This window comes from Macaca fascicularis, chromosome 14, assembly GCF_037993035.2.
Source record: "Macaca fascicularis isolate 582-1 chromosome 14, T2T-MFA8v1.1".
Taxonomy (NCBI): Eukaryota; Metazoa; Chordata; class Mammalia; order Primates; family Cercopithecidae; genus Macaca; species Macaca fascicularis.
Window position 1 is genome coordinate 55,002,781 of NC_088388.1, and position 23,890 is coordinate 55,026,670.

At 43.6% G+C, this 23,890-nt stretch overlaps 1 protein-coding gene and 1 non-coding gene across 5 annotated transcripts; both read left to right on the forward strand.

The window, feature by feature from the left end:
* The first annotated feature begins 1,712 nt into the window (after positions 1–1,712).
* On the forward strand, positions 1,713–13,642 carry EIF4G2 (eukaryotic translation initiation factor 4 gamma 2). Of its 4 annotated transcripts, XM_074014300.1 has the most exons (23): positions 2,146–2,290; positions 2,349–2,368; positions 3,275–3,401; positions 3,773–3,838; positions 4,622–4,762; positions 5,595–5,697; positions 6,166–6,297; positions 6,379–6,445; positions 6,532–6,683; positions 6,998–7,108; positions 7,293–7,376; positions 7,455–7,553; positions 8,139–8,280; positions 8,376–8,536; positions 8,887–9,000; positions 9,596–9,721; positions 9,870–9,974; positions 10,058–10,273; positions 10,357–10,615; positions 10,941–11,145; positions 11,263–11,474; positions 11,569–11,690; positions 12,815–13,642. In XM_074014300.1, exons 1-23 carry the CDS (start codon positions 2,175–2,177, stop codon positions 12,878–12,880), a joined length of 2,946 nt encoding a protein of 981 aa, XP_073870401.1. In that variant the 5' UTR covers positions 2,146–2,174; the 3' UTR covers positions 12,881–13,642. The 4 variants fall into 4 exon arrangements, with proteins under 4 accessions (XP_015290757.2, XP_073870400.1, XP_065384624.1 ...); XM_015435271.3 differs by lacking the exons at positions 2,146–2,290; positions 2,349–2,368 and adding an exon at positions 1,713–1,934; XM_074014299.1 differs by lacking the exon at positions 8,887–9,000 and having other exon boundaries at positions 1,713–2,368.
* Positions 9,053–9,195, forward strand: LOC123568975 (small nucleolar RNA SNORD97). The gene has a single exon (XR_006692517.1). It is a non-coding gene; the product is annotated as a small nucleolar RNA SNORD97 (small nucleolar RNA).
* Positions 13,643–23,890: the final 10,248 nt, after the last annotated feature.

Here is a 23,890-nt window from a genome sequence, read left to right on the forward strand (position 1 = left end):
AATGTATTCGTTCATTATCAGATATATGGAATGTAAACCAGTTATGTCCAAATATCACATATACTAAATGCATTTTTCCAAACCTTAAAGCCCTACAGAAATTATAAAGAAACATTATTCTGGTGTTATCATGAAGCTAGAAGGGTCCAAAAAATTACAAAGTGAAACCTCTTGTATTTAAAACAAAACTTACACCACCACCACCACCCCAAAATATATATATATATTTTTAGAATATCTCTTCCAAGTTTTAAAGTTCAAGTAAAATTGATTTAATAGCAGTAAGTGTAGTAACAGTAAGGTGGGGAATGCTGACTTTATTCTATAGCAAAGATCTACAGATGCTGGAATTGTATTAGAAACCTGTAGAGCCACACCACAGCCTTCTGTTATCACGTTTAAATGTCGCAGGAAAAACTGCAATTTTCCTGAAAATTGTATTAAGGACCAGGTGCTCTAATACCAAGAGCTGTTTTGACACATCAAAGGTTAAGTTTGGGTCTTTGAAAATCCTGCCTCTTACTGAACACTTTCTTTAAAAGTCATTCATGTTAAAACACACACATTCTTGCCTTTGACTATACACTGTGAAAGTACTACATGTTAAAATGGAGATGGGGACATTTTTGTTGTTTAAGTTTATGGAAGTATGACTCCATTTTAGTGTAGCCACAGTGTCGCAACCGATGGAATAAGGTACCCATCAACACATTACCTGAGAAGTATACAAAGTTCAACTTGCCGGCTTTGAAAAGCCTAATCCTATTTATTATGGTTGACCCTAAATAAAATGAAAATACACAACTGACAATGTTTAACGTGCACTTAAAAAAACAAAACAAAACCACCCAGGAGCCAGCAATTTGAAATCCTCCAAACACCCGCGGAAGTCTGACACACAGGGTGTTTTCCTCGGTGACCGCCAGCGGGACATTCCTATGGGAAAAGCTGCTTCTTGTGTGCGGTACAAAGAAAGACAATCAACCCCTTCCTTTCATCCCCTTCTCATTCACTCTGCAGGGGGTGGGCCAATAAGGAGCTGAATGAAGCTCTCCTTTCGCATCAGGGCGCAAGTCTCGCCTGCTCCCCACTACTCTCTGGGTTCCCTAAGGCTGCCGAAGCCGAGGACCTGGAATTGGGTAGTGTCCCGGCACTGCGCCCGGGGGCGCCAGGCCTCAACCCGACGGGCCCGGCCCCTGGAGAGGCCAGGCACGCGAGGGCAGGCACAGCTCCAAGGGGCGCCAAGAAAAGCAATGCTCACTCGCCACGCACAGGGCTCCGGGGAGGTAAAGGTGCGTTTTCTTCCCATATTCCCGGTGAGAAAACGAGGTCGGGAGAAAAGGGGATGATACAACTGGAGCATGGGATATCGACTCAGCGAACAAAGGGACTGGAGCAAGAAGCAGCAGCCACACCAACGCAGACTCAAAAGGGCTCTCCGGCTTTACGCACGCAGCCCACATCTCGGCAGCGCTCCGCGCCCCTTACGCCACTGCCTCAGCCTCAGAGACTTCGCGAATATGGCTTTGCGCACTGCGGCGGGGCTGCGCCGCAACCGAGCTCAGCCCTGTGGCTCCTCCCCGTTGCCCTGCGCGGATTGGTGGCAGACGGCAACCGGGCCGCTGATTGGGCGGCGAAGGAGCCATTCGGGGCGGCTCTGGTGGGTTCGGCTGCCCCAAGAGTGATAAGTTCGGCTTCAGACACGCCTCAGCGCCAGCAGTGAGTCGGAGCTCTATGGAGGTGGCGGTGGGTACCGGGTGGCGGCTGCAGCAGTGACTCCTCTGAGCTGAGTTTCAGGCCGTCCCCGATTCCTTCCTTCCCCTTCCCTCCCCCTTTTTTTTGTTTTCCGTTCCCTTTTCCCCTCCCTTCCCTATCCCCGACGACCGGATCCTGAGGAGGCAGCTGCGGTGGCAGCTGCTGAGTTCTCGGTGAAGGTGAGTGGAGCCGCCGCCGCCGCCGCCGCCGAGTGGAGCGCTCTAAAATGGCCGCCGTCCCTGGCCGCTTCTTCTCGAGTGGTACAAAATGGCGGCCGCAGGCGGAGCCGGGTGGGGCGACCCTTTTTTAGCATTTCCTCTGCGCTTCAGACACCTGGAAAGTCTTGGCCTTTGTTATCTCTTCCTGTTGCTGACGGAGTAGAAGGAAAACGTCAGTGTTGGCCAGACCGCCGTGCGGTCATGGCCGGATGGCCGACCCCTGCAGGGCCGAGGCCGTGGCGGACCGAGGCACGGGTGTGCTGGGACGGCGAGGGAGCGCGGCTCGGACCGCGAGCGCCGAGGCGGGAGGCACGCGGGCCGGCAGGGAGGGCCCGGCCGTTGGCGCGGGACCAGGGAACCGCAGGTGTCCCGGAGCCCGGCCTCCCGGCGGGGAGGTGTGTTGGGCCTGGAGTCGGCGGGGCTGCCCTTTGGGGGGAGGAAAAGAGAGAGTGATGATTTCTGCTTGTTTTGTCAGCCGAGGAGGCCGTGGCGAGGCGGTTGTCAGTCCCAGGGGGATTTATGGGGCAGGAGGGGGCCCGCTTGGAGGCGGCGGGTGGGCAGGAGGCCGCCTTCCTGCCTGGAGAACAAAGAGCTGGGCGCCGGGCCGGCGGGGGCGGCCTCAGCTGCTCCTCCCAGCCGAGCGACCCGCGGCCTCGCGGGGAGGTTGTCGGAAGTACTTCCCTAACTTGCGCCTGGGTGGGAGGAATGCTCCGCTCTTTTGTTCCCAGGAAGGGAAAAACGGGGCGGAGGTTCCTGCTGCCATGTTGTAGCCCAGGTCTTCCGCTTGCGAGTGCTAGCCCCGTACACCCGGCCCCCTCTCGCGCGTCTCTCCACGAGCTCTCCACGGGGAGGAGGCGAAAGGGTGGACAGGGGAAAACTGCTGAAGAGCTTTCGGAGAGACCTCATGCAGTCGCTGGCCTCCTCGTCGAGGCAGTAAAAATTCCTAGGGCAGACATTTTCCACGTGATGTTGCTCGTGTCTATAGTTAGATTTTTCTATTGATCTCAGTGCTCAGTTTTAAAGACAGTAGAATGTGGGTTTTTCAAAAGATTCGTTCTGAGCCGTTTGAAATACTCTTGTGTTCTACGAAGTCTCTTTGCATCCTTGAACACCGGGGAATTTCCAGGTGGCTAAACAAAATGTAATTGTCTATTTGTGTTTTGAGTACATCCTAGGTTAGTCTTACAGATCTGCAATGCAGTGACAGTGCCAGGATCTGAAATACGTTATAATTGAATGAAGGCTTATAGATCTGTATGTTAGTTAGAAGTGTCTCATTTTGGTGCTCTTTCTCGTTCCAGGTATTTCATTTCTCCCATCCCCTCCCCTCCCCACCCCATCTATTAATATTATTCTTTTGAAGATTCTTCGTTGTCAAGCCGCCAAAGTGGAGAGTGCGATTGCAGAAGGGGGTGCTTCTCGTTTCAGGTATGTCTAGATTGATTTTGGGGAATCCTTTTGAAAAGGCCAGTCCCAAAACTTAGATACCATGGCAAATAATTCCGACTTAATGGGCTGCAATTTTCATTTGAAAAGTTCTTAAGTTTTCATTGACAGCCTTCTAAGAACTGCCATCTGAAGAATAAAATCAAGTATTTGCCTTTCCTTTGGGTCCCAGTTTAGTCTTCATTTGTAGCATAACATACGAACACTAAAATACAGGCCTGGCTACAGTCTGGGCAAAATAGCGAGACCCCCATCTCTACAAGAAAAGCAAAACACAAAATAGATGGTTTATTCTTTTTGATTGAGACATAGTTGGGATACAGTAAACTAAAAAGTTTTTTTCTTTTAAATAGTGCTTCTTCGGGCGGAGGAGGAAGTAGGGGTGCACCTCAGCACTATCCCAAGACTGCTGGCAACAGGTGTGGTAAACATGTGAAAAAAAAAAACTGAGCTTTATTTAACAAATTAAGTTAAAAGTCTTTCCCATGTGATGGTGTAATTAAGGCAATAGCCATCAAGACTCCTAATCTTAAGGGGTATGGTTTCTGTTGGGTATCCTAAATATAGAATATCAGCTCTTGATTATTCCTTAGCCAAATTATCTAAATGAGTTGAGACTCTCAAACTTACTTTTTTTCTTATTCTTTGGGTTATTTTTACTAATTTTTTTTCCAAAATTAGTAGCTATTATTCCTACTAATTGGTATTAGTAAAGTGGTACACATGCAACACGGTCAGTAAAACATTAGAAAGTGTTCATTGGCAGCCGGTATAGTGGCTCACACCTGTGATCCCAGCAACAACTTGGGGAGGCAAAAGTGGGAGGATCGCTTGAGCCCAGGAGTTTGAGAGCAGCCTGGGCAACACAGCAAGACCCTATCTCTTTTAAAAAAAAAAAAAATTAGTTTTCAAAATGTGGTTCCTGGATCCACAGCGTTGATACTGGGAATATTTACTAGACATGCAAATTCTTAGGCCCCACCCCAAACCAGTGAAAGCAGAAACTGGGTGGGCCCAGCAATCTGTTTTAACAGGCCCTTCAGGTGATTCTGATGGCACACTACCCTTACAGAACCACTGATCTCCAGAGTTGACTTTTTGGGAGGGGAAGTCGAGAAAGCCTAAATTACTTTCTCTGTTTGAGAGAATTTATGATGTTTAACATTTGTGTGAAAATAAGTGTTACTGCTGATTTTTATTAGCGAGTTCCTGGGGAAAACCCCAGGGCAAAACGCTCAGAAATGGATTCCTGCACGAAGCACTAGACGAGATGACAACTCCGCAGCAAACAACTCCGCAAACGAAAAAGAACGACATGATGCAATCTTCAGGAAAGTAAGAGGGTAAGTTGGAAGGTCTGTTTTACTAAAAGATGGGAAATAGTATGGATTAACTGTGTTTGGTGTGTGTGCTGTACTACTAAGAAGGCAAGGGTACCTTGAACTAGCCAGGCACTGTGGCTCATGCCTGTAATCCCAGCACTTTGGGAGGCCAAGGTGGGCAGATCACTTGAGGTCAGGAGTTCAAGACCAGCCTGGCCAACATGTTGAAACTCCATCTCTACTAAAAATACAAAAATTAGCTGGGTGTAGTGGCAGGCGCCTGTTTTTCCAGCTACTAAAAAGGCTGAGGCAGGAGAATCACTTGAACACCCTACAGATGGAGGTTTCAGTGAGCCAAGATCACACCACTGCACTCCAGCCTGGGTGACAGAACAAGACTGTCTCAAAAAAAAAAAAAAGAAAAAATGTATCTTGAACGTTGTTTTTTTGGGCTTACGGTTGCTTTTAGCCATCGGATTGCAATCCATAATCCTGTTGTGCTAACATTTGCGCTGGCTAAGGGAAGTGCTATGTTATTTAAGCCAGTGAAGCAGGGAATATAATGGTCTTAGTTCATGGTCTAGCCTTGATAATGAGATCTTTGCACTCTAACCTTGAGAAAGTGAGAAAGGATTCTTGTCAAACAGCTGGGAACCCCCCTATCTAATTCAAATCATTGTAATTAAAATAACAGGTTTATTTCAGCATTCCTTTGGTTTTAGATGAGTAAGAAAACATGTCTTGATTATTAAAGGGAGCAAGTGGAAGAAAAATCAGTGTAATTTAAAAGCAGTTTTTCAATTCAAATTCTGTGTATTAGCTAACACTTAAAATGTAATTCCTTTTTCTCCAGCATACTAAATAAGCTTACTCCTGAAAAGTTTGACAAGCTATGCCTTGAGCTCCTCAATGTGGGTGTAGAGTCTAAACTCATCCTTAAAGGGGTCATACTGCTGGTAAGTTTTAAATATTGGCTTAACTCAAAAGGGAGAGGGAACTGTTTAACAAACTCAAGTTGTGTTTTTTTACACTTGGATTACTACTTAAAACCCTGAGGTGTGATTTTTGAATACTGATAGTGATTAGAAAGAACCACTGACTTCAGTAGCATTAGATTAAAGAGGTAAATGTGCATACTATGCTTGAAGAGATAAATGGTGGTGCTTAGCAAGCTCTTTGGTGGAAAACACCATATTTTGGTCTTGGAAATGCATTGTATGACAGTTTATGTAGACTTGAAAGTTTTGATATCCATGCCATTTTCTGGCTCCCTGGAGAGATGGATGTGACTAGATGAGAACTGGTATAACTGGACATTTTTGGTACAGTGTAATAGCTAACATTTAGGTGGTTGTATTTTTCCTAAAGGAAGGGTTCTTGGAAGTAGTATTCATATTTAGTTTAAGCAATGACATTTTCTGTAGATTGTGGACAAAGCCCTAGAAGAGCCAAAGTATAGCTCACTGTATGCTCAGCTATGTCTGCGATTGGCAGAAGATGCACCAAACTTTGATGGCCCAGCAGCAGAGGGTCAACCAGGACAGAAGCAAAGCACCGTAAGTGGTAGTTTTTGTTTGCTTGTTTTAAAGTTGACTTGAAAAATTTCCTTAAGGCATGACAAATGTCTTTTTTCCTAGACATTCAGACGCCTCCTAATTTCCAAATTACAAGATGAATTTGAAAACCGAACTAGAAATGTTGATGGTAAGACTTACAGTTGATACTAAGTAGTACTGTATATTTTCAGCTTAATTCTGAATGTTGTCTTACTTCATTGTTATTTTTTTCAGTCTATGATAAGCGTGAAAATCCCCTCCTCCCCGAGGAGGAGGAACAGAGAGCCATTGCTAAGATCAAGATGTTGGGAAACATCAAATTCATTGGAGAGCTTGGCAAGCTTGATCTTATTCACGAATCTATCCTTCATAAGTGCATCAAAACAGTAAGTGTGACGGGGAAGTTAGGCTTAGGTGAATGTAGTCAATCATTATTTAGGGGAAATGAGTCAATTATTCATCTGAGAGGGAGGTTGACTAGTTAAATACAAATGGGCAACAAAATTTACCAAACATAGAATAATAATTTGAAATATGTGGTGTTTGACAAAGTAGGGTTAGAACTAATCAGATTGGTAGAAAGCACTATACTAGATTCTGTAGGAACTGTGAATGAGTCAGTGCAAACGTAAAGGGAAAGTACTACGCCTAAACCAGAGTAACTGTAAAATTTTGTCACCACGGCATTTTATTCTTGCAGCTTTTGGAAAAGAAGAAGAGAGTCCAACTCAAAGATATGGGAGAGGATTTGGAGTGCCTCTGTCAGATAATGAGGACAGTGGGACCTAGATTAGACCATGAACGAGCCAAGGTATGTGTGTAGCTGATGGAAGCAGTACAAGTAGTTTGTCTTTAAATCAAGCTATTTATTTTTGTGACATCATAGGGGATTGCCATATTTAGCCATTAACTGGGTTGTAATCTAGAAGTCTTAAAACTGTAAATTGAACACATTTGCTTTAGCTCTTCCAATGAGTGTATTCTTCTCTTACCAGTCCTTAATGGATCAGTACTTTGCCCGAATGTGCTCCTTGATGTTAAGTAAGGAATTGCCAGCGAGGATTCGTTTCCTGCTGCAGGTAAAACTGGTTTCTTTAAATGTGTTGATAAGCTGAGTTTTTGGTTTAGGAATATTGAAATATATTTTTCAATTAAAGGATACCGTAGAGTTGCGAGAACACCATTGGGTTCCTCGCAAGGCTTTTCTTGACAATGGACCAAAGACGATCAATCAAATCCGTCAAGATGCAGTAAAAGTAAGATTGGGTTTTTGTTTTGTCACATAGACTTTGTGTTTGTAGAGTAGTATGGTATTCCTCCCCACCCACCCCGAACACTTGAGGGGTCTGTCTCATCTTAGTGGCGGAGCTTAATGTTTTTAGTGTCTTGTCTTCCATTTTTATTTTTTTATTTTTTGAGACGGAATTTCACTGTCACCCAGGCTGGAGTGCAGTGGCACATTCTCGATTCACTGCAACCTCTGCCTCCCAGGTTCAAGCGATCTCCTGCCTCAGCCTCCCCAGTAGCTGGGACTATAGGCCTGCGCCACCACAACCCACTAATTTTTTGTATTTTTAGTAGAGATGGTTCTACCATGTTGGCCAGGCTCGTCTTGGACTCCTGACCTCATGCAAACCAAGGCTTGGGCCTCCCAAAGTGCTGGGATTACAGATGTGAGCGACCATGCCGAGCCTTGTCTCCCATTTTTGGAAGAAGTTATTTACAGAAATAGCATAAATTACGGTTTTAATATTCTAGGTTTCCCCCCAGTTGCAAGAATTTTAGTTTTAAGTAAAATAGGGTCCAGAGACAAAAAGTGCTTATTCACTTCATTTCTAAAGGATCTAGGGGTGTTTATTCCTGCTCCCATGGCTCAAGGGATGAGAAGTGACTTCTTTCTGGAGGGACCGTTCATGCCACCCAGGATGAAAATAGATAGGGACCCACTTGGAGGACTTGCTGATATGTTTGGACAAATGCCAGGTAATTCTGAAAAAAAACAGTGGTTTCATTAAGCTGAAAAATCAGTTTAACTTTGTCAGTGGAGTTTTGAGAGTTGTCCGTATATGTATTTTAAGGTAGCGGAATTGGTACTGGTCCAGGAGTTATCCAGGATAGATTTTCACCCACCATGGGACGTCATCGTTCAAATCAACTGTTCAATGGCCATGGGGGACACATCATGCCTCCCACACAGTCGCAGTTTGGAGAGATGGGAGGCAAGTTTATGAAAAGCCAGGTAAGTAAGATTTGAGTGTTTAGGCAATAAGTGTTAAATTCTGCAATATATGTGATTTCATTTGCTGTTAAAACATGGAACTATTTTAGGAGTGTGCATGTTTTCTAAACCATATCTGCAACATTTATTTCAAACTAAAATGTTTATCCTTAAGATTAGTAAAGTATTAGTAAAATGACATCACTTTGACAGTTAGGTTAGATTTTTATTCTTCCCTGTTTCATCTTTTACTTTCTCTGGGCAGATTCAATTAAACTTTCTTTTTGGCTTGGCTCATCCCTTTGGTACTTGATTACCGTAATTTGTGGACCCCTTTTTATCTAGACTGACCTTCTCCTTTTCTGAAATAGGGGCTAAGCCAGCTCTACCATAACCAGAGTCAGGGACTCTTATCCCAGCTGCAAGGACAGTCGAAGGATATGCCACCTCGGTTTTCTAAGAAAGGACAGCTTAATGCAGATGAGGTACATTTGCCTATGTTACTTATATACCATAGTTTGTCAATTCAGAAATTTATTGCCCGATGATTATAAAAAGACGCGTTATTAAGAGGACTTAATGCTGGAGTTCTTTACATTTTTCTCTCTTTTCTGTACTTAATTTTTCTTTCTTTGAATGTCCAGCATCCTGTGAGTGAAGATTATGAGATATGAGGGCAAGTCTGCTAAAGTCTATTAGTTAGGGCAAGGAAAATGGTTGTCAAGATATTGTGGTTTCTTTCTTTGTAAGTAGGGTGATTTAAGGATAAAACACGGCATTTTCTAAACTGGCTAAATTTGCAGTTTTTTATTTGAATATTTTAGTCATGCTAATTCTAAGAGAATTCTCATAAATGTAAGATTTATAGTAGTATCTTACTACTGTATGCATCATCAGATCTTTAAATTTTTTGTCAAAAATTAAACCTGTTAATGTGGAGTGCCTTCTTTATTTTTATAAAAAGCTTAATGTTTCCCTAGATTCTGTCATGTTTGTATAGGATTTTAGATATTGTATTTAATATGTTCACCAACTGCATGTTGTTAATTTAGTTATATTTTGATTTATTTTCAATTCCAGATTAGCCTGAGGCCTGCTCAGTCTTTCCTAATGAATAAAAACCAAGTGCCAAAGCTTCAGCCCCAGATAACTATGATTCCTCCTAGTGCACAACCACCACGCACTCAAACACCACCTCTGGGACAGGTACAGACCATAGTGTGATAGCATTTTCTGTTGTTCCATTATTTTCTAAAGATGACTGAAGACTTTTTTTTTCTAAATTTAGTATGTTCTTCCCCCTAACTTCATATTCCTTCTTTTAAAAAATGTCTTGTCATTGCTTGTTTTTTAGACACCTCAGCTTGGTCTCAAAACTAATCCACCACTTATCCAGGAAAAGCCTGCCAAGACCAGCAAAAAGCCACCGCCATCAAAGGAAGAACTACTTAAACTAACTGTAAGTTTCAAATATCCCATTTTAGTGTAATCAGCCTATATTTGAGATAGAGAAAACATTAAAGATACTTGTGTTCTTCACAGGAAACTGTTGTGACTGAATATCTAAATAGTGGAAATGCAAATGAGGCTGTCAATGGTGTAAGAGAAATGAGGGCTCCTAAACACTTTCTTCCTGAGATGTTAAGCAAAGTAATCATCCTGTCACTAGATAGAAGCGATGAAGATAAAGAAAAAGCAAGTTCTTTGATCAGTTTACTCAAACAGGAAGGGATAGCCACAAGTGACAACTTCATGCAGGTAGGACACTTTACTGATTGTGTGGTAAGAACTCTTAGCACTCAAATTCGAGAACTGATAAACTGTTGTATATTTCTTCTAAGGCTTTCCTGAATGTATTGGACCAGTGTCCCAAACTGGAGGTTGACATCCCCTTGGTGAAATCATATTTAGCACAGTTTGCAGCTCGTGCCATCATTTCAGAGCTGGTGAGCATTTCAGAACTAGCTCAACCACTAGAAAGTGGCACCCATTTTCCTCTCTTCCTACTTTGTCTTCAGCAATTAGCTAAATTACAAGATCGAGAATGGTTAACAGAACTTTTTCAACAAAGCAAGGTCAATATGCAGAAAATGCTCCCAGGTAAGAGAATGCTGACTTGTTTTGTTTTTTTAATAGTATATCTAGAGATTTTTAGTACCTCGAATGGATTTATGTAGGTCAGATGGTCTGATTGTCCTGCTCAGATAATGATAAACATACTGCAGATCTTACCAATAAAAAGATGTATGATTAAACTACTTTCATTTGATCCGTATATTGAGTTTTTTCATTTGCTGGGTTGGTTCTCTATTCTGCTACATGGATCTTGTATACTTGGGGACATCATTTGTGAAGTTCTGTTCTCTGGACAGGACAACTTGGTAAAATGAACTTTTAGATGATGCAAGTGGTTTTGTCTCTTCAGAAATTGATCAGAATAAGGACCGCATGTTGGAGATTTTGGAAGGAAAGGGACTGAGTTTCTTATTCCCACTCCTCAAACTGGAGAAGGAACTGTTGAAGCAAATAAAGTTGGATCCATCCCCTCAAACCATATATAAATGGATTAAAGATAACATCTCTCCCAAACTTCATGTAGATAAAGGATTTGTGAACATCTTAATGACTAGGTAAGATGGTTTTCTATATGTAGTAATGTTTCATGTACTAGAAAAGAATGTCTACAAGGCAGGAGACTAAGCAAGAAAACTCGCTGTTTGGTTCTAACAAGACCTCTTTCTGTCCAGCTTCTTACAGTACATTTCTAGTGAAGTAAACCCCCCCAGCGATGAAACAGATTCATCCTCTGCTCCTTCCAAAGAACAGTTAGAGCAGGAAAAACAACTACTTCTTTCTTTCAAGCCAGTAATGCAGAAATTTCTTCATGATCACGTTGATCTACAAGTCAGCGCCCTGTATGCTCTTCAGGTGCACTGCTATAACAGCAACTTCCCAAAAGGTGAGGGGACTTGTATCAGAGGAGTAGTGTGGGGCAAGTCTTAAACAGCACACTAAATAATGGGCTTACTACTACTTTTTAATTTTTTTTAAAGGCATGTTACTTCGCTTTTTTGTGCACTTCTATGATATGGAGATTATTGAAGAAGAAGCTTTCTTGGCTTGGAAAGAAGATATAACCCAAGAGTTTCCAGGAAAAGGCAAGGCTTTGTTCCAGGTAAGTCTTTTGTTAAAAATTTGGTCTGCTTATTTCATTTTGCTTGGTATTAACTTCAAGTTAAGAGCCTTTTTCAACTGAAATACAGGGAAGATAGTCCTAGTTAGTAGTTTTTCTTCACCCATACATTTCATTCTGCACTGTTTAAAGCTATGATTAAGTAAAGCTACACAGTGAATCAGTTCTAGTGGTGTATAAGATGTTAGAGGTAGCTAACAAATTTTTCAAGGAGTATAGCTCCTGATATAGATGGGAGTGACTGTACAAGTTTCGATTTAAGATTTTTAAAAAACGTCAATAAAGAGGAAATTGTGGCTGGGCACGTGGCTCATGCCTGTAATCCTAGCACTTTTAAGAGACCGAGGTGGGAGGATCACTTGAACTCAGGAGTTCAAGACCAGCCTGGGCAGCAGAGTGAAACCCTGTCTTTAAAAAATATAAAAAATTAGCCAGACGTGGTGACATGTTCCTGTGGTCCTGGTCCCAGCTACTCGGGAGGATGTCTTGAGCCCAGGAGGCAGAGGTTGCAGTGAGCTGAGATCATAACACTGCACTCTAGCCTGGGCAACAGAATAAGACTGTGTCTCAAAAAAAAAAAAAACAGTTTAAATATATATTTATTTTTTTAAAAAGAGATGCTTTTGATTTCTCACAATTTAATTGTGTCTTATTGAATGAAATGGTAGCCCTAGGGGAGGAACATCAGGGCATTCTCAAATCACAGCGAATGCATTAATCACCTGAAGAGCAGTTTAAAAGTAGGTTCCAGGCCTAATCCCAGAGATTCTGGTTTAGTAGGTCTATGTACAAAATCCAGGTGATTCTCATGCTACTAGTTTTCCAGGGGGCCCAGGCTTTGAGAAACATTGGTCCTACAGTGCATCTTGCTACCTTTTTATTGCTGATTATAAACTAGATTCATGAGGCTCATCCGTGCAGGATTATATCTAGCTCTGTGTTGTCCCAAATCTGGATAATACACCACTGTTTGCATAACTTAATATACAAATTGTTGTAAGGATGTCCTTGTTTCATATTCTAAAACTGTAGTACCACCTAAAACTTTCTGGATGGATTTCCATTTATATTGTGAACTATTTTAAGTTACAAATCTTAATTTATAGGTGAATCAGTGGCTAACCTGGCTAGAAACTGCTGAAGAAGAAGAATCAGAGGAAGAAGCTGACTAAAGAACCAGCCAAAGCCTTAAATTGTGCAAAACATACTGTTGCTATGATGTAACTGCATTTGACCTAACCACTGCGAAAATTCATTCCGCTGTAATGTTTTCACAATATTTAAAGCAGAAGCACGTCAGTTAGGATTTTCTTCTGCATAAGGTTTTTTTGTAGTGTAATGTCTTAATCATAGTCTACCATCAAATATTTTAGGAGTATCTTTAATGTTTAGATAGTATATTAGCAGCATGCAATAATTACATCATAAGTTCTCAAGCAGAGGCAGTCTATTGCAAGGACCTTCTTTGCTGCCAGTTATCATAGGCTGTTTTAAGTTAGAAAACTGAATAGCAACACTGAATACTGTAGAAATGCACTTTGCTCAGTAATACTTGAGTTGTTGCAATATTTGATTATCCATTTGGTTGTTACAGAAAAATTCTTAACTGTAATTGATGGTTGTTGCCGTAATAGTATATTGCCTGTATTTCTACCTCTAGTAATGGGCTTTATGTGCTAGATTTTAATATCCTTGAGCCTGGGCAAGTGCACAAGTCTTTTTAAAAGAAACATGGTTTACTTGCACAAAACTGATCAGTTTTGAGAGATCGTTAATGCCCTTGAAGTGGTTTTTGTGGGTGTGAAACAAATGGTGAGAATTTGAATTGGTCCCTCCTATTATAGTATTGAAATTAAGTCTACTTAATTTATCAAGTCATGTTCATGCCCTGATTTTATATACTTGTATCTATCAATAAACATTGTGATACTTGATGTAGTGATGTGTGGCTGGCTGTAAATGGCATCGACAATCTGTGGGAGAATAGTCAGCTTTGTTGTTGAGGTATAGGAGACCCACCTTAGTTTGACTTACAGGCTTTCAAATGTTTGGTTTTCTGCTGTACAAGCCTGAGTTCCAGAAGGAATTTTTAGACTCTTCATGATGAGACCCAAGATTTAATTAAGGTGGTTATTTTTGCTTTGAGTTACTAAAACCAATATAAATGATTTTTATAATCAAAGATTACAAGTCTCATGAATGTGGAGGAACATTGCTACACATAGCAACTACAATTTGTTGACATTTATCTTTTGTCAGACTGAAATACATGATGATGTCTGGATAAGCTTAGCTGTCCTGTAAGCATCATTCCCAGTAGCTGCCCCTGAATGTCCAGGAAGATCCCTGCTTCCCCTGGAAAAATTCCATTGTCCCAGTAAAATTGACTTTTGATTCAACTTAAACCTCTGCATGTTTTCCAAAAGCACATATAAAGGATTTCCCTCCAGCCCTGGAACATTCTGACAATCCTAGGGTTACTTCTAACATTGGCATGGATGAGGACTCTTGAAGTGTGCCACTGGAGTTCTGGTTGATGTCAACACCGAAGAACAACCTATTGGTGATGGGGGAGACCCTCAAGGCAGATAATCACTGCTGAACCCATCAGAAACTTGAAGTCAGAAGAGGCTGCCTGCACCTGCTCCTACGGGTGGTGGGCAGAGCCAATCAATGTTTTTCTGTCTTACTTGGGCCAGGGAAGCTAAACCTTGCGTTATGGTACCTTGTTAAAGTCATAAGCTTTTGGTGAGTACTTTGAGTACAGCAAAATTAAGGCTAAGCAGAGATTTGTATGAACCTACTTGAGATTTTAAAAGAGCTGTAAGTTGTTTATCTGCCCAACCTTCCCCACCAAGGGGAGGAAACTAATTTTTAACCTAGCAAAAGGCGCAAGTGGTTAGACAGATGGATCAGCTATTCAATTCCTCTTATTGCCGGAATTTCCCCAATTCAGCCAGGGTATCAGACTAAAGGAAGTGTTAGACTTGGGCCGGGTGCAGTGGCTTGCGCCTATAATCCCAGCAGTTTGGGAGGCCAAGGTGGGTGGATGACCTGAGGTTGGAGTTCAAGACCAGGCTGGCCAACATGGAGAAACCCTGTACTCTTCCAGAAAAATACAAAATTAGCCGGGCGTGGCGGTGCATGCCTGTAATCCCAGTGACTTGGGAGGCTGAGGCAGGAGAATCACTTGAACCTGGTAGGCGGAGGTTGCGGTGAGTCAAGATGGCACCATTGCACTCCAGCTAAGCAACAAGAGCGAAACTCCGTCTCAATAAAAAACTAAACCCAGTGCGTAGTGGTTCGTTATTGCTTACAGAATCATGCTTTAATCTTACCACCACATATGTGTCAAGAGCTACTCAAAATAACCTGTAGAGAATGTATAATACTGCTGCTACCTTGTTCTAAAGACACCTAACAGTGCACTTTATAACCTGCCATACTGTGGAATGGCAGTATTTGGATATAATTGGGATGTACCTTGCACGATGGCCAAGGTCTTTAGTATCAGCATGCAGTGACTAATTTTCATTCACTTCATGGTGACTTCAAAATAAGATTGCACATCTTGACTGCCCCCAATTTTTTTCCTTTATATACTGCAAAATTGAAAGTTGTCCAATTTTGCCCATTCTTAAGCCTCAGTAGGGCTTCACCCCCCAGGTTCCCCACACCAAAATTTTCTCAGGGTCACCAGTAACTCCATATATCTAGTAGGTTTTGTTCCTCCTGTAGGCAGCATTTGACAAGTTGGACTCATTCCTTGAAAGTGTTAACTTGTTCCCAGGACACCTCCTTTTTCTTGCTTTTCAGTTTCCAATGGGAGATGCCTGATCTCAACACTTTTTCAGTTGCTGTCATACTCTGCATCCAGTCTAGCATCAAATCATGTTGATTGCATTCCAAACATTTTAGAAATTGAACAACTTGCTTCAACCACCACCCTCATTTCTCACCTAGGTACCACAGTAGCCTTAACTGGCCTTCCTGCTTAGCCCTCGCCTCCATTTTGTCTTCTCAACACAGCACCACTTGGCTCAAAACCCACCAAATGGCGTCCCACCTAGTGGGATTTTTATGTCAAAATACTTAATTCGGTCTACATCGCCCTGCATCTGATTTCCTTACCCCTCTCCCCATCGTTGCCCCACGACCTGTTTCTCTGATCTAATTTCCTACTGCTGGCACTTAATCCTTCTGAGGGCTCCCACCACACTGGCCTTGCTGCTCCTAGGACATGCCAAGCATCTTCTTACCTTGGAGGTTTTATGTTCCTCCTTTCTTCTGGATAACTGGATGACTGGCTTTCTCCCCTTCCTCAGGTCTTGGCTCAAACGTCACTTTTATTAGTAAAGTCCTCATTGTCAATTCTGATAACCTCCTGCAGATCATAAAGGGCAGGAAAGAAATTCACATATATTTTAAAAACTAAGCACATCCTCATCCCTCTTTTTGTATCTCCATGTCTCATTACGTGACATACTGCATGTTTATATCATTCCTGCTAGAATATGAACAGCATGAAGTATTTGACAGTTTTTTTCACTGCTGCATTTCCAGCATCTAGAACAGTGCCCAGTAAACACTCAAATATTTGTTCAACCTAATCATGAATTAATAAAATTATCCTACATGGCAGGATGTGGACATAGAGGAAAGAAGTAGTGGAAAGACCTCAGACTCAAGTTGTAGATCGATCTAGGGATAATCTCTACCACTTACCAGCAGGGTGATCTTAGGTAAGATTTTTTTATCTGAGTCTTGATTATTTTAGAAATTGTTTTAGAAAATTTAGCTTGGGCAACATGGGGAAACTCCGTGTCTACAAAAAAAAAAAAAAAAAAAAAAAAAAAAAAAAAACTTTGCTGGGTGTGGTGGTGCACACCTGTAGTCCCAGCTACTCAGGAGGCTGAGGTGGGAGGATCACCTGAGCCCGGGAGGTTGAGGCTGCAGTGAGCCATGATCGCGTCACTACACTCCAGCCTGGGCAACAAAGGGAGACCCTGTCTCACATGAATGAATGAAAACGTGGCTAACATGCAGCTGTAGTTCCAGCTACTCTGAAGGCTGAGGTGGGAGGATTGCTTGAGCCCAAGAGTTTGCAGCTGCAGCGAACTATGATGGTGCCACTGCACTCCAGCCTGGGAGACAGAGCAAGACCCTGTCTCAAAAATTTAAAAAACAAAAACAAAAAACAAAAACAAAACAAAAAAAAACTGTACAGGGTTAATACTTAAGGATTGTCATGAGAGCTAGACAAGTTAACATGTGAAAGTCAATAGGGAGAGCATCCCATATAGCAGCCCAATAGATATGAATGTCACCCTCCCAGTAGTAGCCTTTCTAAGATTCCTCCCCAGGAGAACTGCTTCCATCTTCTGAACTAACAAGATCACTGGCTAGATCTAATTGAAGGGTATAGCTCAGTCTCACTTGATCAATCAAAAGCATTCACCAGTTGACTTTCCTCTTTCCTACTTTGTTTTTCTCCCAGCTTCTCAGTCTCCTTTAAAAGCCCTCTTTTGTCACCTGTCCCCTGAATGTTGCTGTTCTGCCTCCCTTCTTCAACACGGTCATTCACTTCTGAGGATTCGATTACCAGCTAACCGCTGATGACACCTGTATCTTCAGCCCAAACCCCTTTCCAGAATGTCAAACTCGCACATCCAACCAGCCCCTGGACAGTTTTTCTGAATGTGCCACAAGCACTTCAAACTCAATATTCATCCCTAAACTCTTTGCAGCAAACCAACACTCCCTCCCTTTCTAACTCTGGAACCATAGCCTCATGCAAACCAAAAACGAGTCACTTTCTCACTAGCTTAAGACACAATTTCCAAGCAAAGCTCTCCAAGAATATGCAAGAGCCCTGGACGAGGAGACACCTGAGCACAGGGCAGAGAGTAGCGGACACAGGACATTGAAGTTCCACAGCCTGCCCCGCCCCGCAGCCCTGCCCTCGCCTGTCCTGACCCAGCAGGAGCGCAGGGCGCTGAGCTGGACCCAGGTCCCCAACCGATCAGCAACGCTGTCCCACAGCGCCCTCTGCCGGGCTGCCGGGAGACCACCCCTGGAAGGGGGGTGGGGTTGCAAGGCTCTGGCCCTTGTCCTGTACAGCCCACGCGGAGGCAAGACCGAGACCCACCGGTCACGCTCATGGAGAGGGGGAATGAGAATGTTGCCCTGGGTTTGGTCTCCTGTCAGCGGTGCATGACACGACGATGTGACTGGTAAATGAGCAGTGGCTCCTCTAAAGGTGCTCTGGTCAGCTGCGCAGCACGCAAAGCCACACCACAGAGCAGAGCGCAGGCCCCAGCTTCCCGGGTCATCAGTTTTGGGAGCCTAGGCCAATCGCTGCACCTTCCCAGGCTCTATTTGACTTACCTGTGACATTATCCTTGGTCTGCCCAGATCTCCGGTGCGTTTCGAAGGGCTGCATCGCCAGGTATGGAACAGCAGTGATGGACAGCTGTGGAACTGTTCTACAAGTCCATGCGTCTCGCAAATATGTACTGAGTACAGATTTGCCAGCGGCTACTCCAGGGCCAGAGATGTAACAGTAATGAGACAGTCTTCTTTCGGAACAAACTTTCTGGGTGATAGCAGAGAGACAGTAAATCAACACACGTAGAGCGCCGGGCAGTAAAAAGTGCTGTATGTAGAGATGCAGAATAAGGGCTAGGCAGTGGAGTGAGCGCTGCTTGAAAGAGGGGTTCCGGGACGGCCTCAGGAGGAGGTGGCCTTCAAGCAAAGATCTAAGAGATGCCAGGGAGTGAACTCTACAGCCATCTGGAGGAAGAGCATTCCTGGCAGAGGGGATGCCAAGCTGGAGGCCCTGAGATTGGGAATGCACCTGGCCTGTCTGAGGAACAATCTGGCCAAGCAGAGGGCAAGGGCGCTGGTCAATGCAGAGAACTAGTCAGACCCAGTAAGGACTTTGGCTTTTATGCTGAGTGAGATGGGCCGTCTTTGGAGGATTGCTTTTTATCATTTGTTAGTATCAGTCTTCATTAAGACCAGCCAGTGCCTGCACTGCATCCTGAGCTCTAGGGCATATTATGATTACTGTAACTAATGTTTACGAGGAGTTAACATATGCCAGGCTGCACCAAGTGTATCAGGCTAGTCATCCCTTGTAATCATCCCAACATCCTTGAGGCAGGTGCTTCACTATCTCCCTTCCCTATCCCCATATCTGAGCCCCAAACTCAGGCTCAGAGAAGCAAAGCACCTGCCCAAGATCTTTCATGTATTTGGCAAGTAGTTATGAAGGCTTTTTCTGCACTGTATTAGGCCGTTTTCACACTGCTATAAAGAAATACCTGAGACTTGGTAATTTATTTTTTTAAAAAAGAGGTTTAATTGACTTACAGTTCCACATGTTTGGGGAGGCTTCAGGAAACTTGCAATCACAGGAGAAAGTGAAGGGGAAGCAGGCACCTTCCTCACAAGGCAACGAGAGAAAGAGTGTGAAGGAGGAACTGTCAAACATAAAACCATCAGATCTCCTTGTGAGAACCCCCTATCATGAGAACAGCATGGGGGAAACCGCCCCCGATTGAATCACCTCCCACCGGGTCCCTCCTTCGACATGTGGGGATTATGGGGATTACATTTTGAGATGAAGTGAGTTTTGGGTGAGGATACAGAGCCACACCATATCATGCATGCTGTTTTTAAGTACTGGGCCACACATCTATTAAGTCATGGGGTGGTGATTCAAACCCTGCACTGTAACTTAGGGGCCAGTGTTTATACCAGATACACCAAAATGCATGTTGGGGTGGGGGACAGAAACTGAAGAGAGAAAGTAAAGGGCCCGTTGCAGAGGCAATGAGCTCCTCATGCTTGGAAGTGTAACCAAAGTGGAATGAGCGCAGGGAGGGACAGGCACTTCTGAGGGTTGGGGCGTAGGACCTGAGGTGAGGAAGAATCAGCCCCTAATCCTTCTGTCATGGGTTGAATTATGTCCCCAGCCCCCAGAGATATATGCTGATGTCCTAACTCCAGGTACCAGTGAATGTGACCTTCCTATTTGGAAATAAGGTCTTTGCAGATATAATCAAGTCATTAGAGGAGGCCCTAATCTGATATAATGGTGTCCTTATAATAAGAGAAGTGGCACACAGACATGCAGGGTGAACGCCACATGATGACAGGGGCAGAGATTGGAGTGACGCCTCTACAAGCTAAGGACTGCCAAGGTTTGCCAGCAATGCTAGCAGCTAGGAGAGAGAAGTGGACAGATCCTCTCTAGAGCCTTCTGATGCTCTGCTGACACCTTGATTTTGGACTTCTAGTCTCCAGAACAATGAGAGAATACGTTTTTGTGGTTCAAGCCACCCCGTTTGTGCTAGTTCATTACGGTAGTCCTAGGAAACTAATACATTGCCCCCAACCCCAGCACCATCACTTCCATCCAGGGCCACCGTGCCCTCCGGCTCTGTCCCTTCCTCTCTCCTCTCCAGAAACCACCAGCTGCTTCACAACTCAGCTGGGTGCAGAAAGGTGAGGGAAGGGCTTGGATGAGCTAGCAAATAAGATGAGTAAATGAATGAGCAGTGGAGCTCTATTTTGTGCTGAGAAAACTTCTTTGAAGAAAATTAGTAATCAACTTTAGTACTAAAAAATTAGAAAATAAGCCAAAAGAAAAGATATAAAGCTAAGCATATTAAAATTTTTCATAATTTGGGGTGAGGTGACTTTTCTTTTTCTTTTCTTTTCTTTTTCTTTTTCTTTTTTCTTTTTTTTTTTTTTTGAGACAGAGTCTCCCTCTTTCTTCTAGGCTGGAGTGTAATGGCATGACCTCGGCTGACTGAAACCTCCGCCTCCTGGGTTCAAGCAATTCTCCCTGCCTCAGCCTCCCGAGTAGCTGGGATTACAGGCGCCCATCACAATGCCCAGCTAGTTTTTGTATTTTTAGTAGAGACGGGGTTTTGCCATGTTGGTCAGGTTGGTCTTGAACTCCTAACCTCAGGTGATCTGCCCGCCTCAGCCTCCCAAAGTGCTGGGATTACAGGCATGAGTCACCATGCCCGGACTAGGGTGAGGTGACTTTTCTAAGCATGTTACTTGGGGAAGTTCAGATTCTGTGGGGCCTGAAGTTTATATTTGCCAGGTGGGGGGTGGGGGTGGGGCGGGGGTCTCTTTAGGAAAAAGGAAACAAAATCACAAATGAAAAATTAGGGCCGGGTGCGGTGGCTCAAGCCTGTAATCCCAGCACTTTGGGAGGCCGAGACGGGCGGATCACGAGGTCAGGAGATCGAGACCATCCTGGATAACACGGTGAAAGCCCGTCTCTACTAAGAAATACAAAAAACTAGCCGGGCGAGGTGGCGGGCGCCTGTAGTCCCAGCTACTCAGGAGGCTGAGGCCGGAGAATGGCGTGAACCCGGGAGGTGGAGCTTGCAGTGAGCTGAGATCCGGCCACTGCACTCCAGCCTGGGCTACAGAGCGAGACTCCGTCTCAAAAAAAAAAAAAAAAAAAAAAAAGAAAAATTAGGTGCAGCCTTGGAAGAGGCCCAGGCAAGTGAGGGACCCTGATGCCTAAGCTTTAACTTCATGGAACATCTATTTCTTTGTGAAAAAAATATACTTATCCAGAAACCATGAAGGGAAATGTTGACAGATTTGCCTATTAATCTGTTTGTCCCAAAATGTTATAAAGGATAAATTATTTGCCATGTGCACAATAAAGGGTTAACCACAAAAAGCTCTTTAAAAAAATCAGTGGGAAAAAAAGACTAACCTTTTTGAACTCTGACTATATTATTCTCAGAACAGTCTTGGGATGTAGACATTGTTATCCCAATTTAAACAGTAGGAAATCGAAGCTGAGGGGGATGGAGCCATTGTTCAAAGTCACATCATTTGTCAGAGGAAGAGCTAGGATTTAGAGTTCGAATAACTCTAAAGCCTGCATTTTTTCTATTACAGCAGTCAAAATTGGAGCTGATTTCCAAAGATGGGGGAAATAAAACAAAATGTGGCAACCTATAAATACCTGCAAGTTTGGTTTGGTTTTGCTTTTATTTTGTTTGGAGACAGGGTCTCATTCTGTTGCTCAGGCTGGAGAGCAGTGGCACAATCTCAGCTTACTGAAGCCTCAACCTCTTGGGGTCAAATGATTCTCCCACCTCAGCCTCTCAAGTAGCTGGGACTATAGGTGGGCCACCATGCCCGGCTCATGTTTTGTAGAGACGGGGTTTCTCCATGTTGCCCAGGGTGGTCTGGAACTCCTGGGCTCAAGTGATCCACCCCCCCTCAGACTCCCAAAGTGCTGGGATTACAGGCGTGTTTCTCTGCGCCTGGCCAATACCTGCAGTTTTTATCCCCTTGAAAAAAAGCCTGACATTTTAGCTTTAACAATTTGTTTTTCTTTTTTTTTTGGTAGAGAAACATCTTTACTATGCTGAGTCTTCCAATCCGTGAACATGATAAATCTCTTTATTTAAGACTTTTTTTTTTTTTTTTTTTTTTGAGACAGGGTCTGACTTTGTCACCCAGGCTGTAGTGCAGTGGTGCCATCTCAGCTCACCGCAACCTCTGCTTCCCAGCCTCAAGTGATCCTCCTGCCTCAGCCCCCAAGTAGCTGGGACTACAGGCACACGCCACCACATCTGGCTAATTTTTTGTATTCTTTGTAGAGATGGGATTTTGCCGTGTTGCCCAGGCTGGTCTTGAACTCCTGAGCTCAAGCGATCCTCCCACCTTGACCTCCCAAAGTGTTGGGATTACACGTGTGAGCCACTGTGCCAAGCCTGCGTCTTCTTTGATGTTGTTTTCATCATTGTGTAATTTTTAGAATACATATCTTATACATGTGTTGTTAGTTTTATGTTTTTTACTTTTATTAGTTTTAATTGACACACAATAATTGCCTGACAATTTCCAATTACATGAGGCCCTGTCAATTACATTTGTTTGGACAACAATGTACAGTTTGGGGATGACACATTAACCTGAAGTGATCCCAATCAATAGCTAGTTTTTGATGTTTATGGAGGCCTTTGAGAGGCTTGGTGTGAAAGAAATTGAATACAGATTTAGTTGTTATTCCTGGGGACATGGTTGTAAAATCTCAAGAGTTTGCAAAAGTTATAAACAAGCATTTTAAAGCTTGTTTTAAAAAGTGGTACATTGGCCTGGGCACAGTGGCTTATGCCTGAAATCCCACTGCTTTGGGAGACTGAGGCAGGAGAATCACTTGAAGTTAGGGGTTTGAGAGCAGCCTGGGCAACATGGTGAGACCCTGTCTCCCAAAAATTTAAAAAGTTAGACAGGCACAATGCTGTGTTCCTGTGGTCCTAGCTGGCAGGGAGGGGAGGCAGGAGGATCACTTGAGCCCAGGAGGTTGAAGCTGCAGTGAGCAATAATCTCACTACTGCACCCCAGCCTGGCTGACAGAGCGAGAACTTCTCTCACACAAAAAAGAAAGAGCAGTACATTAAATGAAGATGGGAAAAGCCCACTTACAGGACGGATGGGAAGGCCAGTTGTCCTAATGCGATGCAGATGAGGGCTGGCAGCTCAGGACAACACATTCAGCCACAGAGCCACGGACTCTCAAGTCCTGGACCTCAAACAACATGATGGGTGGGAAGGCAACGTTCTCCTAAAAACTGTTAGATGATTCCGAAAATGGCTCAAGTACAACAATGGACAAGATTCTGTGATAAATTTGAGTGCAATTATTTTATGGAATATGAATGGAGGAAAGCACTTGTTCTCAACATTTTATGAACGTGTGATTTTAAACACATTTTAAATTTAATAAGTATTATTAGTAGAAACTAAACTATTTCATCTACATCCCCAAAGTTTATAAGTTTAAGTTAGTGAAAAATCTTTTGGGTGGAGAGAGAGAACCTTTACAGTGGGCATGGGGTCACGTTATATTCAGGACACCTTATACTCAGGCATCTATGATATTTGAAGCTCAAGACACAGCTATTGGCCAGGTGCGGTGGCTCACACCTGTAATCCCAGCACTTTGGGAGGCCGAGGCGGGTGGATCACCTGAGGTCAGGAGTCTGAGACCAGCCTGGCCAACATGGCGAAATCTCATTTCTACTAAAAATACAAAAAATTAGCTGGGCATGGTGCTCCCAGCTACTCAGGAGGCTGAGGCAGGAGAATTGCTTGAACCCAGGAGGCAGAGGTTGAGTGAGCCTAAAGCG

Excerpts from the sequence above, each read along its gene's own strand:
- EIF4G2 (XM_074014300.1), top strand. The coding sequence starts at position 2,175 with ATGGCCGGATGGCCGACCCCTGCAGGGCCGAGGCCGTGGCGGACCGAG. Across the intron at positions 4,763-5,594 it reads ATCTTCAGGAAAGTAAGAGG|CATACTAAATAAGCTTACTC; the intron begins GTAAGTTGGAAG and ends CTTTTTCTCCAG. Across the intron at positions 6,446-6,531 it reads CCGAACTAGAAATGTTGATG|TCTATGATAAGCGTGAAAAT; the intron begins GTAAGACTTACA and ends TATTTTTTTCAG.